The sequence below is a fragment of the Aulostomus chinensis genome, chromosome 6, assembly GCF_037954235.1.
Source record: "Aulostomus chinensis isolate RoL2024-O1b breed Wild chromosome 6, RoL_Achi_v1.0, whole genome shotgun sequence".
Lineage (NCBI taxonomy): Eukaryota > Metazoa > Chordata > Actinopteri > Syngnathiformes > Aulostomidae > Aulostomus > Aulostomus chinensis.
The window spans coordinates 17,729,186-17,744,113 of record NC_141325.1 but is presented as its reverse complement, the minus strand read 5'-3'; the positions used below and the strand labels follow the sequence as shown (position 1 = coordinate 17,744,113).

At 39.7% G+C, this 14,928-nt stretch overlaps 1 protein-coding gene across 2 annotated transcripts in view; it reads left to right on the top strand.

Moving 5' to 3' along the window:
- Positions 1 to 6,294: 6,294 nt before the first annotated feature.
- The window catches only part of smarca2 (SWI/SNF related BAF chromatin remodeling complex subunit ATPase 2), a 49,476-nt gene continuing 40,842 nt past the window's right edge, over positions 6,295 to 14,928 (top strand). For both annotated transcript variants that reach the window (XM_086206883.1, XM_086206882.1), the window contains exons 1-6: positions 6,295 to 6,416; positions 8,235 to 8,498; positions 9,045 to 9,168; positions 9,348 to 9,818; positions 10,488 to 10,589; positions 12,605 to 12,857. In XM_086206883.1, coding sequence (XP_086063009.1) covers positions 8,265 to 8,498; positions 9,045 to 9,168; positions 9,348 to 9,818; positions 10,488 to 10,589; positions 12,605 to 12,857 — 1,184 coding nt within the window. In that variant the 5' untranslated portion in view covers positions 6,295 to 6,416; positions 8,235 to 8,264. The remainder of the gene's footprint in view (positions 6,417 to 8,234; positions 8,499 to 9,044; positions 9,169 to 9,347; positions 9,819 to 10,487; positions 10,590 to 12,604; positions 12,858 to 14,928) is intronic.

Genomic DNA, 14,928 nt, shown 5'->3' with positions numbered 1-14,928 from the left:
GAAGCAGAGGTCGTATTAAATTTTTTTTCTCCAAGTTTTTTGCAGATTTCCCCTTTGTATATTGACTTGAACAACCTCTGGGATTATTTTGTCAGAAGATATTAATCAAGCAGGATCTTCTCTGATCATCGAGCTGTTGCTTTGGTCTGGCCCGGGCCACCAGATGTCAGGCGGGTTGTAATATTAAACAGCATGCTTTAACAATGAATGGCAGAACACCTGCAACAAAGGCAACTACAAAGAGGCTTCCTCTGACAGCATTTCCTCTCTTCTCGGCCTCCAACATGACCCCAACACCATCTTGGAAAAAGATCTCAGCGCTGCTGCTGTGGACCAGACGCCGGTCCCTCGAGAATGCTCAAAAGCAGCTCTTGCAAACTGAACACTGGACAGGCAGAAATTTAGAGCCGAATGATGGAGGAGGGCACGCTGCACCTGCCCATAAATCTTATAGAAGTTTTCCTTTCATGAGAAGCACTTGAAGAGAGAAATAACAAACAATGGTCATAAGGCCAGAAAATAAAGCAGAGAGAGAGAGAAATAGAGAGACAGAGACAGAGACAGAGACAGAGAGAGAAATAGAGGCCTGTGGGCTGATGTTAAGGAAATCCTGAACATGGAAAATAAAACAGAACACTTCTGACCAGGGGTGTCAATATACAAACTGCAGGGGTTGGGGTCAGGGGTCCCTAGTGGGTTTACTTGAGTGGGGTAAGAATCAACTTCTTGATGTGAGTGTGTCTCTTGAACAGAAGGTGGCTGTGTAAATGTCGTCTGGCTCACCTTGTCTGTCACCTACCAACAGTTACAGTAACAGGCCCTGTTAAACAGCACACTTAGATTCAAACCTTTTTCAAAAAACACCAAAAACTCCTGAAGGTGCGAGCAAAGAGTTCTGCCTTTTCTTTTGTTAAGAAATGGCTTCCTTTTGTAATAGTTTAAGCTGCTATGAATGCTCCCCCTTGACTGGGCATTGGAAGAACTGGACTGCGCTACATGCGTAGGTCTCCAGCCCATTTTGGACTGGTTGAATTATACACATCAGAGTTATCAGATTCCCAAGGCATTATCAGGTAGGTATGTTAGTCTAACTTAAAAAATTCCACTCTGACGAACTAAATCTAGTTTTAATCAAATAAGGAAAATAATGTAATTTTTTTCTAGTGACTGAGATCATGTGTAATGTACTGTTATGTGTTTTACCAACTTGAAATTATACCTGTGTTCATGATGAAATCAGACTATGATGAATGGAGTTTTTGGCACAATTGAATGAATCATCACTTTGAATGGATATTTTTGGTGTCCAGTGCATATGGGAGTCTGCCTGTTGAACATGTGGACATGATCAGATGTTCTTATTATCAAACCTGCACACTCCCACTCACTGTTGGTTTCTGTGTCCTCTGCTGCATGCCTGCCACCACGATGGGTGCGTGTGCTTCACACGAGGGAAGTTGGTTGATGGTCGATTGCTTGGTAATATGATATTCATTGATGTATTGATTGATTGATTGATTACAACTGTCCAAAGTCAAGTCAACACAATCTGATCTCCTAGCAACCATTCAGTTTGGGAGGCATCAGTCATGGTGTGTCAGCAAACATGCAGCAGGTATTCTGAAAGATGAGGAAGAAGCAGCAGAGTGAAAGAAAAAAGGACGAACCTGAGAAAAGATTGGAGACCAAGAAAATGAAGGAACATAAAAATACAAAGATGGTGAACGAGTGTGGAACCAAAAAACATGCATGAAAAGAAACCACTCGCTGATGTCAATAAGACAGCAAATGCATTTCTCATGTTTTGCAGAACTGTGAATGTGGCTAAAGTGAAAAAAAAAAATCCCGTAGTAAGAAATCCACTATAACCTGCACATTTTTTTAGTATCACCCAACTGTAAATGTGCCCTCTTTTTTCTTTCAGTCCTGCCTCTGTTCTCTGTTTGAACAGCCACTCCATCATCTAACTCAGAAGTTGTACTGAAGGTACCGCAAAGTTAGTCATAGTTAATCAAATGAAACTCGGATAACTCAGAGATAAAGCTCAAATGCGGCAGGTAATTTCAACACCCCATTATTTACACACACCTGTGGATGGCAGCAGTGTGCGTGTGTGTGTGTGTGATTGTGTAAATTATGAGCCATTAAAAGTAAGCACTGTTCAAATGAAAATGATGATGATGATGATGATAAAGCCAAACTTCATTTAGAGCTATTTCATGATGAGCATTTTTTTTATTTACAGGTTGTCTTTTGCAGTAAAAACTCTTGATATTTTAAAATGATAATTTGTTGTTTAAAAACTGGTGTTTCACGTAATTATATTTTCCTCAGGGTGCCACTGGTCGCTGCTTTTAATCCTCACTTCCCTCATGTCAAACTGTCCTTCAGTGAGTTACTGAACCCTTAAATGCCCCCATCCTTAACTATGAGGGATGTGCACATTAACCCAAGTCTGGATGAATACAGAGGGTTGTGTCATGAAGCGCTTATGCCAAATCAAATATGCAGAGCAGTGACAGATGAAATAATCTGAAATGTTTTTTTGCTTATTGTCTTTTAACCTCTCCATCCAAGGTAAAAGGCTTGAGCCTTACTAAATTTATTAAATGTCATAATTGTTATCATATAATTGGTTATCCATTCAACATGAAATATTGAAGAAGGACAAATGGTCTACACAAGATTCTTTAAGGAAATATGGTCATCCTTAAAAAGGAGAACTGTCTCAATATGTACAAAAGGGGACAAAAGGGGACCAAGACACCCCCCCCCCCACCCACCCACACACAAACACACACACACACACACACACACACACACACACACTTGCCCCTTGCATCTGTAAGTGTGTGTTTCATTGTTTGGCCTAATCAATGAAAACCTTTAGAGTTTGACTAAAATGTCATGCCAATGACTCCCTCACCGGAGCCTTTAACAGAGGCGTTCAAGGTGAATGGAAACCACAACCACTAATGTTTTCACTGCCAAATGACTGTGGCCAAACCTTTTCCTGACTTGGTGAATTTGAAGGGAATGGGGACTAACCACAAAGTTACATGGGTTTCTCTATTTGGGTAAAATTTACATTCACTTCCTTCAGCGAGACAAATAAGAAAGGATGTAATTGTTGAAGGCGGAAGTTAAGATCAAAGTTTAAACATGCGGCTTTGTTTATTGATCTGAGAGGTATTCAAATGATAGGCAGTCACTATGGAGTGCTTTGAATGTCTTACGAGGTCATCTAAGAGTCATCTCCCTTCGAAAGATAGAAAGATGTGTAGATACATGCAGTAGGTGACAGCGAGCCGTTCAATGAGAAAACTGCTGGCCACTGCTGTCATCTTGTGGTGAATTCAAGGACTGCATGCAGGAGGATGAGCTCGACTGACACAACTTACTGTATTTTCCGTGTTTGTTCCATTTGCTAAAATGAAAACATTTGTACAGTTTCTTTCATTCACATCAGCACTATGTGCAACAACATGAAGATTTCAGCTCTAAATTATGGTGCCTGTTAAAAAATCTGGTCACACACACACACACACACACACACACACACACACACACACACAGAGCTTTATTATTGCATTCATCTCTTATAAGTAAATGTTCATCTGCTCGATACATTGATCGAGTTTGTCTCATTTTTAAAGCTACAAAAAATGTCAATAAAATCAGGATTGTCAACATTATTGTTTATTTTATCATGAATTATTTTTATTAATTTCAATTATTTCTTTTTTTCGGTAATATGAGGTGATAGGTAGATGGAGTAATTTTGGACATCTGCCCTTCTCTTTCTCAGACAGGAAATTCATGTATGGAAAAGTGAGTAGAAAATCAGTCACAATATTATCACCCTTTTGGTCTATTGACAACAAATGAGCGCATACTATTTGCGAAAATGTTTGTTTTAGAAACTTAACATGTATTTATTCGTCATCCCCGTTGTCATATTTATTGAGGTGTTTATTTTTTATTCCAGTGTACCTGGGTTCATATTTGTCCTTGTGAATAAAAAAATAGTCTGTTGTTACAGCATTCCACAAATTAAAATTATTGTTATGAAGTCACAGAGCATACCTGCACGCTCACAACAGATGAAAAAGGTGACATGTTTTTAAATCAGCCCACTGTTAGGGGTCTGGGTGCATCCTCACCCAGAGGGGAAAAAAATGTGATTTTTAACATGTACCCAAAAAAATTTGATGCAAAATGAGAAATCAAAACAGAAAAAAGTAAACTTTTACATCAGACAAAAACCCATCCATTTCCTATACAGCTTATCCATTAAGGGTTGCGGGGGGGGGGGGGGGGGGGGGGGCTTGAGCCTATCCCAGCTGACATTGGGTGAGAGGCAGCATACACCCAGGATGGGGCGCCAGTCTGTTGCAGGGCCTATAAATTGACTGTAGGCGTGGGTGTGAGTGTGAATGGTTGTCTGTCTCTATGTGTTGGCCCTGTGATGGACTGGTGACCTGTCCAGGGTGAACCCCACCTCTCACCAAAAGGTTGCTGGGATAGGCTCCAGCCCCCCATGACCCTTAACAGGATAAGAGGTAGAAAATGGATGGATAGATGGATGGATGATATCATTACAGATAGACTTGTGCCATTAGTGTGGAGTGTGAACTCATTCAGATGAGCACTTTTACAGAAGCACAAGTGCTTCCTGAAAATTACAATGTAGTAGTAGAAGAGCATTCACCTGACGATTCAATCTCAAAGACTGGAATGTGCAAATCTATTGATTCAGGAAGAAGAAATGAAGTTTTATTGCATCTTGCATGCATAAATTAAACCCATAATCTTAAAATGTCATATTGAGCAGTTTGCCATTTATATCACCATTTTAGATATCATCAGCATATTGATGTTGTAAATCAAAAGATAGGAATTACAACTTCTGTCTATTTCAGATTTCACTACACAAATGTCACAAACAATATAGTGCTTGAAGAGCCAGAGACAGGTTGCCCTACACTGGTATTGGCACCTGGCGAATGACAGAAAGAACAAAGACTCTGATCCATTATATGATCAAAATAGACTTAAAAAAAATAGCATAACCCAAACATTTATTGGGATTTTAAATAATTTGAAACACAGTCAATATTTTATCAAGTTGAAAGCACATTACTTAGTCATTACTGACTTACTCAGACGGCAGCCCCCTAGTGGCTGATTGGCGCCAATATTTCCACTGAAATGAACCTCAGTGTGGCTGAGGATATTCAACACTTCCTGTTTTGACAGCTACATGTTTTCTTTGCTGTCATTTTTTTCCGCCTATCTTTCATTCAGGAGTGTCTGTAGATATTACAGGTATATTTTGGCCCAGATGGGACACACAGCTGTGGAGGAGAGGGAACACCCTCCAGGTCCACTGGTACATTGTGAAGAGATCCAACACAACAACAACACTTTTACAATAATGTTCAGATTTCAGAGAGGTGGTACTGTCATGACATATTAACTTCAGTCATAATGGTGTAGAGTTTTTCTTTATTAGGTGTACTTGTTTAAAAAGGTTTGCAAAATATTGTTGAAAGGGAAATACAACTCGACTGTGTTCATCTCAGAACTCAGGATCAGATGCAATGATGTAGCCAATCCCACTGCAGAAAGAAATTAGGACTGCCGCTCTATTAATATGCAGACACAGAAATACATATATGATTACATGCAGAAATGTAGAGGTAAACAAATAAATGTAGAAATATATAAATAAATAAATGAATAAATAAATGCGGAAATGTAGCAATACATACATTTAAAAATAAGGCAAGACATTTAGGGATAAATAAGTACTTTAATAATACATAAATAAAAGTGTTTATTCATCCCTAAATGTCTTCCCTTATATTTACATTTATGTAAACACATATATAAATATATAAATACATGAAAAATGTAGGATAGTTCTTTTTTTCATCAAAGAAATGCGTTTATTTTTATTAACTTTTTTAAATACTTATTTGTATATGTCTAGACAAAGATAATGTAATTCTAAGTTGTTGATTATAAGATTGAAATCAACTTCACGTCCTTACTTTATTCTGGTTCTTATTATTTAATGTTTAAAGATAAGATCCGTAAACCGAATCCAGATGTCGGTACAACGATAAGACATGTTGATAGCAGTCATGGCCACTCAACCAGAAAGTTGCAGCACTGGTTACAGACCCGCCCAGAAAGGGAACAATATGATTGACATGTACGACAGCCAATCTTTGCAGAGAGAGGCGGGATGTCCTGTGACATTGACAAATCAGTAATGGCGACAGAAGATAAACTTTAACATGTCAGCAAAACAACACTGAGGGGGAGTGAACTTGTGGACTGCAGTCATATTTTGGAGAAAAATTGTATTATTTTCGCCTGTTTGTGTGCAGTTTCAGGTTAGCCGAAAGGTAATTGACTCTCAAGGCTCCTTATTTCATAGTTATTTACATTTAACTACACAGCGTAGTGCTAACTGTCAAAACTTTCTCACATGGGCATAGTTTGTTAGCTGGAGAGTCTGAAAGCAGAATCAGCGCCACCCAGGCTAACTAGCCATCTAGCTAACAAGAGAGCGCGTTGCAATGCTAGCTAACCGTAGCTAGCTGCTAGCTAGTTGTCTAGCGTTCGAGCGAACAAGACAGCTGGGAAATTACCGTGTTAACTTATATGTCGAAGCGTGTTCGCCCATATTTATAGTATAAGTATATTCTGGGGTCCAACACTGTCACGTAGGTCATGCCCGCAGCTTGACTTTCATCTAAACTCTATGATATTGTCCTCATATCCGCGATGACCACCAGTTTTGGGGAAGCCATGATCCAATCATGGCTCGCGCTCCTGTGTGACAGTTCACATCAAGTAACATACCAAGCTAACTGTACAACAGTCGACAGAACAACATGTCTTATATAATTTCTTAGCTTGTTTTTAAGAGTCTGATTCTATTACGTAACAACTGCCTTTGTTTAATGTAAATTGTTCGCCGTGATTGTAAGCGCAGTAATGTTTATGCCAAATGAGAACGGCTCACATTTGGCTCAGGGTTTGTGCATGTGTCCGACGATCCCCTTATTCCCAATTCTAAGGTTTAACAGCGCATTATAAAGATATTTAGTGTTATAGACGTCCCAATAAGTTGCAAAACAAAAAAGACAGTTCCCTCGGCAGTTCTTTTGTTTAACATTTAGCAAGGTTACGTTCGTGTCAGAGTCCTCGTAACCGGACATATGTGATACCTCATGTTACACAATGAGTGTATGTTGGGAAACAGACAAGTAAATAATATTTGCGTTGGGACCTTAACAGATGTAGATCGCGGCGAAGTGACGTCTACTTTTTATACTTTGAATACGTTTTCAGCTGAATTTTTTCCCCCTGTATGAAAACTAGGGATTATAATGCATTGGTCACTTTGAAGTACTGTATATTTTTATCAGAGGAAATAAATGTTAATCTAGTTTTGCTCAGGGGTGTTCTTGTTTGCTCATCAGCTGTTGCCGTGTGTAAACAACTGAAAATAAACGAACATTGCAGTAAATACAGAATTTATGGCCTTTTCAAATGTTTTGAGAGAAAGAAAAAAAAATCCAGATTGAACTTCTTGTTTTTACTATGCAAAACATCACTCACACTTATATACAGACAATTTAGACATCTGTTAAAAACAACTATTGGACAATATCTGCTATATTGGTATGTTGGCTATCAGTAAAAAAAAAAAAAATCCAATATTTTGCATGGCAAATAAAAACTAAAATTTCACTACTTCATGAACAAAACAAGCATTACAAGTAAAGCAGTTATGAAGCTGATCTTTTTACTGTATGGTCCTTGAGGAAGTCAAAAAGCTCCATAGACTTGTAGTATATCAAACAACTTTATATGACTGACATGTTTTGGCTTGTGGCCTTAATCAGGGTCATCCCACAAGCTTAAATGTGTTGGTGTAATAAAGCTGTTACTAATACAACAGATGTTGCTGTTGGTGAAGTTGTGCCAGAAAGCCCAGTCTTCTTCTACTGTATAGTGCTTGAAATATACGCTTATTTGAAAAGCTAGTGCAATGGGTTTTTTTAATTACATTTACTAATACAACTGTACTGATGAATTTAGTAGATATTTTGACTCTTCTAAGTACCTCACTGAAATTTTGTCAATTTGAATCTTGTTGAGATTTTTATTTTGATTGCTTTGTGGCATTGAAGTCCTGTCTACCCTTTCTGTAGCTGTCTGGCATCCTTCCAGCAGCTCAGTAGATGTCTACCCCTTCAGACACGTCAGGTGGTATGTCCCATCCTGGTCCTTCCCCGGGCGCAGGTCTGTCCCCAGGTCCCATCCTGGGTCCAAGCCCTGGACCAGACCCCTCACCTGGCTCTGTTCACAGTATGATGGGACCCAGTCCTGGGCCTGGAACGCCTAACACACCTCATGGCATGCAGGGTCAGGCACAAAGCGAATTCTCTCAGGATGGCATGTACTCTATGCACAAGGTAAATATAGTGGGCCTTCTGCTGTTACTGTCTGTTGATGTCAGTCCGGCACAATGACATCTTTGATAATTATTTTACATCAAGATTGAGTTTTACAACCTTAGGTGTGACATTAAAGCTTCATTAGGAAATCTGCTGTCGAGGCAGAATGCACTGAAGTCTTGCTCACTCCACAGGGTGACTTTGTGTTGTGGATGTGCTTCAGTGTCATTTGACTGTTAGCAAAACAATGAAAAATGTCTGAAAGCTGCTGTGGAGGTATGAACTACCAACAGGATAAAGAATGCAGAATTAAGTCTTTATTAACTGCAAATTTGAAAACTGATCCTGTAAGGAAGCAATAACAGTAACTGTGAATCATCATGTCTCTGATAAGCCAAACATCAGCTTCATCTGACAATATTTATTCGTTAAACTAGAGCATTTTGTGGAATGTGGATAAATATGAAAGCTGCAATAATAAAAAAGAAAAATCTGAGCATTAAAAACCGTTTGGTTGGGAAAATGTGTTAAGTGCAAAAATGAACATTTGATTTTATTTTTAAGCCCATGGATGGAATGAGTGAGAAGACCATGGCCGATGCGATGCACTTCAGTCACATGAAAGGGATGAGGTCTCTTCACAGTGGTATGGGGCCTCCACAGAGTCCAATGGACCAGCACAGCCAAGGTATATTTATGTCTATCAATTTTTAGTTGAAGTAAAAGCTGTACCTATGTTTCGGCTTGGTGTAAGGCTGTTGTATTCATTCAATAGTTTTGCTGAGCAACATCAGAAATATTCACAAATACTTTAAGCATTAAGATTTGGTTATTTATATTACCAAAACACCTTCTTGTCTGCTATAGGATACATGTCCCCCCATCCATCCCCTATGGGTGTCCATGATCATGCTTCTAGCCCCATGTCAGGAGGTGGAGGGCCCACCCCACCCCATATGCCTCCTTCACAGTCCGGCCCTATGATGCCCATGGATCCCCAAGGAGCCATGTCCAGTATGGGTCAGCAGGCTCGGGGACCTTCTGCTTTCAGTCCAGTGCAGCTGCAGCAGCTCAGAGCTCAAATCCTTGCTTACAAGATCCTGGGCCGTGGGCAGCCCCTGCCCGAAAACCTACAAATGGCTGTCCAAGGCAAGAGGAGCCTTCCCACGCTCCAACAGCAGCAGCAGCAGCAGCAGCAGCAGCAGCAGCAGCAGCAGCAGCAGCAGCAACAACAACAACAACAACAGCAGCAGCAGCAGCAGCAGCAACAACAACAACAACAACAACAACAGCAGCAGCAGCAAGCACCCAGTTCCAGTCCTTACAACAGACCTCAAGGTAGGAAGATGTTGCTTTTTAGTGACGCATGGTGGTTGATTTTATAATGTTGTTTGCATTATTGAAATCAAATAAATTAGCATATGTTTATCTTATTGCATTGCACCGTCTCTTAGAATAAGGATATCACTTGTGTCATCCAATGAAACAGATTTGACACACCAATGATGACGTTTTATCGTATCTGTATGTATCCTCAATGTGGGTCAGGCTTCTTCAAGCTTTGAAGTTCATACCGCAGTGAGGTTAGAACCTTACAATGTATACCTGTTCAATAACCTGGTATTTGATAAAACCTGGCTTGAGATTAAATCAATGCAAGCCCCTAACGTCCAAGTCATTTCAGGCATTCCTTATGTTTTTCATGGTAAAAAATAATCACAATTTTGATGTCAGATAAGTTTAATTATTATTCCATTTGACTATAAGATTGTTTTAGGATATTTTGCTGTTCTCATGACATTTTTTTTGTCATATAATTTTTAACGTTTTCAACCGTGATTAAAAACCACTTGTTGTGACACCTAAAATAACAAATGTTCTGTCTTATTCTGTTATTTCACGGTTTTTTGGGCATCAACTGAATCTGTTCAATAATACATTGTCTAATTCAGCGAGACATGGGCATTTTAACTATTATTTATTCAGAAATTTTTATTTCGTTAAAAGGCATGCCTATAACGCCGATGGGAGGACCCCAGTCAAGTCCTTGCCCCACTCCAGCCATGCAAGGTCACAATCAAAGCACAGGACCCAAGCCTTGGCCTGATGGTAAGGACTCCTTAAATGTACAGTACATAGTAGAGATGGATACACATAATTTGCTGTGTTTTATCACACACTTTTGTGGAGCCACACATCATCAACTAATGCAAAAGAAAGTTGATTCTGACTGAACCCTGCTCGTGTGTTTGATATTCAGTCTTACATCTGATTCTCTTTGAAAGGACACTTGGACAAGTGAGTTATTTGAAGTTTCTTGGGATAGAGTGGAAAGATACTGCAATCTGACATTGACTGGCTTTGAAGGTGGCTTATTATTTTGTGCTGAAGAGGAAAGTGTACCTTGAAAACATTTGTATGTGCCAGTGATTATTTGAACTCTTTCATCTTGAGAATGATGTATTCCTCTGTGCCAGAAACAAGAATGATTGTTTATGGACAGCACAAAAGACATAACAAAAAGAATATGAAGTAACAGTCCAATTTTTTTTCTTCATTTTTAACTCAGGTACTCTATTTGAGGTCTGACATTGCATTTTAGATCACCTGCTTTATGTGCATTTTAATTTTGTATACAAAAAATGTGGGTAGAATGTAAAATCTTGACATCAGTATTGCAAAACGACCACAGCTTGTATTAACACACTCCATTCATCATCTGGTGACGTGTTGAGAGGAGTTGATTTATGCATGTTGGTCCCCGATGCCATAACTATACTGCCCCAGCAGATAAGCCCAAGTCCCCAGTGGCAATAAACCTGACAGACGAATCTATATATTCTTAACTTTGCCCTTGACACTTTGAAATGGCATTGGTTACAACACAGGCAGAAAAGTCTCAAAGGGTATTTCTGTGCCTGTCTACCCAGAGTCTCAATTACCTCAGGCTTGACCAACACCTTATTACCATCCAATCATTTCTCAAAATAAAGTCTACTCCCTATCTTTCAATTAGAAATCATGAGCAGAATTACTGGAACCCCTACCAGGCCTATCTGTTAAACAGTAAGAATGGTTTACCAAAAGGAACAGAATCCACCACATCTAGTGGTTATAAGTTAAACTCTGAGCTGATAAAAGTCTGAGAATTTAGTTAAGGTGCCAGTGCTGTGTACGCTTTTTGAATTAATGCTGATGAACCTTCTGCAGCTCATATACCAAAGAAGCAGATTTGGCCAGCTGTTTTCAGGAGACAAACCTGCATAAACCTTGTCAACTTTATGGCTTTGCACTGCAACATGCGTCAATTCCCTCCTGCTATTTTAAAAGTTGTCACAACAACCAGAAACCTTTTTTTTCCGATGCCACTCAAGTGCAAGATCTTTGAAACTCACTAGTTCAGAGACACCTGCATTCTTTGTAATCCTGCCGAGCTAACTACAATCCTTGCTCAACCCCAAGCAGACCAATGATCCTTAAACCCATTTATTGCCTTGCCTACTCATAGGAATGTCAAATCTTCCCTTAAGATTTTCTTTAGTATTCCTCTCCAATGGGTCTCAAGTTAAGGCACTTGCAAAATCTTCTTAATGATTGTAATTGTATAATTGTAGCGCTAACAAGCCAATTTGGAAAGGTAACATAGGACAATTATTTTTACAAATTCACCCAAAAATCAAAAGTTGGAAGAATAGGAGAGAGTGAATCTTCCTGATTTAGAAGTAAGATCACCTAGAAGGGTAAATCAAGGTTATTATTTTGTTTTGTCAATAATATCTCAAGTCACAAGTTTTTAGGGGGTAAAGTGTAGTCGATTTGTGTGTTAGCCTAGGCTTAAATGTTCATTATTATTCGTCTGACATGGCACATGCATGAATAAGTTGATAAGAAATGCCTCATTGTGGATGCTTAGTATGTTAAAATTAAACTAATTTTTCACTTAAAGGAGCAGTGGAAAACATCGACACCTCCTGGGCAGTAGATGTCACATTCACTCATGCTGCACTAATCTATTCTACTTGTTATTTTATAAATTATTTATTTTCTTAAAATTGTTGTCTCTCGAACCTTGTAATCATGTCTGCCCCACAGAAAAATGACCGAGAACGTTTTTTTTTCTTTAGGACAGAGTGGTGAAAACCAAGCCAATGCTCAGAAGCACCTCACCCCTGCTGCTAGTGGACGCCCATCCCCTGCACCTTCGCAGGCACCTGCTGTACCAGCAGGACCTCTGCCTGGCACTTCAGTGACCCCTCAGCCACCTGGTCAGCAGGTTTCTCCCATGCTCCAGATGCAGCAGAAGCAGAACCGTATTACACCAATCCAGAAGCCTCAGGGCTTGGACCCAGTGGGGATCCTACAAGAGAGAGAGTATAGGTATTTAAGACTGATCTTACAATACAATTTAAAAAAAAAACATATCATTTATGAAAAACTTGTTTAGTCTTGGTGACGTAACTGTGCACAAAACTATTTCCTTTTGTTTTGCTTTATGTTAGTACTGTAATCCAAAATTGACTGCACCATTTAGAGTATCTCTGACCTTTAACCCTCTAATGACTACTCAGGCAACAGAGTGCCTAGACAAGTTTTATATTTTTGAGCCTTTTCTTTCATTCAGTACCAACTGAAAAACCCCTTTATTTAGAAACCGTGTTCAACCAGGCGAGTGTTATTTTTTTCAACGCGAAAAATACTTTGTTGTTCATAGCAAACACACATTTTCACATTATATACTATTTACATGATTGCTCTTATTTTTTCACTATTGTTTATGCTGAACAATTCTGCGGAATTGCCTTCTTGTAAGGCTAGTAAGTAAAATAGTGTCTGTGTCCCTTGAAAGGTGTCTCTGCCTTCCCCTGTGTTCCTCATCATTGTACCAGCTGTCAGGTTCAGAATCTCCACCAACTGCCTGCAGGTCATTGTCTAAAAACATTGCCAAAGCCTCCTCTAAGGTGTAGGGTATTTTGTGCATCAGAGCACACGGTGAGGGGTTTGGCCCTCCTTCTGAGTGATGAAATTTGACATGCCGTTCATCATTGCTCCGGATGTTGCAAAGACAATGCGGAGAATCTCCTGTTTAAGAGAAAAAAAGCAGGTTTTCAATATATCAATCATATCCAAAAATTTTAAATATTATTTTGAACATGATCTAACATCTAATAACATCTAACCTCCAAGGTTTGGCAGACATGATAGTTCTAGCTTTATGAGCTTTTAGACGTTAACCAAAAAGAATTTACTTCAAATAACATCTCTCGTTACCTCTTCAGTCAGAATCAGTGCATTCACTGAGGAATTTCATTTTGTTAAGAACCATAAAAGACTAATCCACTAAGGTCGGCTCATGGCGTCTGGAGTATGATAGTAAGCAACTTTTCCAAATTTGAAAATATGACTAGCAACCTGGGGCTGCACGGTGGTGCAGTGGTTAGCACTGTGGCCTCACAGCAAGAAGGTTCCGGGTTCGAGTCCCGGCTCGGGCACGGGATCTTTCTGTGTGAGTCTGCATGTTCTCCCTGTGTCTGTGTGGGTTCTGTCCGGGTCCTCCGGCTTCCTCCCACCATCCAAAGACATGCAATTTGAGGACTAGGCTGATTGGATTCTCTAAATTGACCGTAGGTGTGACTGTGAGTGTGAATGGTTGTTCGTCTCTCTATGTTGGCCCTGCGATGGACTGGCGACCTGTCCAGGGTGAACCCTGCCTCTCGCCCATAGATGCTGGGATAGGCTCCAGCCCCCCCGCGACCCTTACTAGTAAGGAATAAGCGGAAGATGACGATGGATGGATGGACTAGCAACCTCTGGATACTGCTTATTTAAAAAAAAAACCCACACATTTTAAGTTCTGGAGTAAATGAAAATACAAAGATGGTTTTATTTAAAGAGAATCTCTAATCTCCATGTTGGAAATAAAGATTGATATATGCAGGTGCATATTTGAAGTCTTCTCCAATATGAAGAGCTCAAAGTATGTGATTGAAGAACTTTGCTGGAGATGTGGGTGACTCATAGACATGAAAATTCTTGGCTATAGGACCACAGAGAGATCAATTCATTTTAGTCTTGGGCTGAAAAGTGGTAAGGAAAGTATTTGAGCCTCTACCTTGGAAGACTGACGTCATAATTGTATAGAAATATGACTCAGGGCCCTTGAACACAAACATAATATCACCAATGCATTTCCGGTGTGTCTTGAGGGGGCTCACCTTACAAATTTTGGCTGCAAATAAAACTGTGAAGAACTTTTGGTGTTGGAGCTCCAGCACAGGTGCTCTGAAAACATCACCACAGTTCTGCCCTGTGACTTTTGCTGGGAGTCTTTTTCTGAAAAGCACAGAAAGCACAGAAAGCACAGAAAGCTAATGTAGTTATAACAAAGGTATGTTGCCCTTGCCCTGGCTCGAAGGAGTGACTTTCGTCATTGTCCAAATAAGCCCCAAGG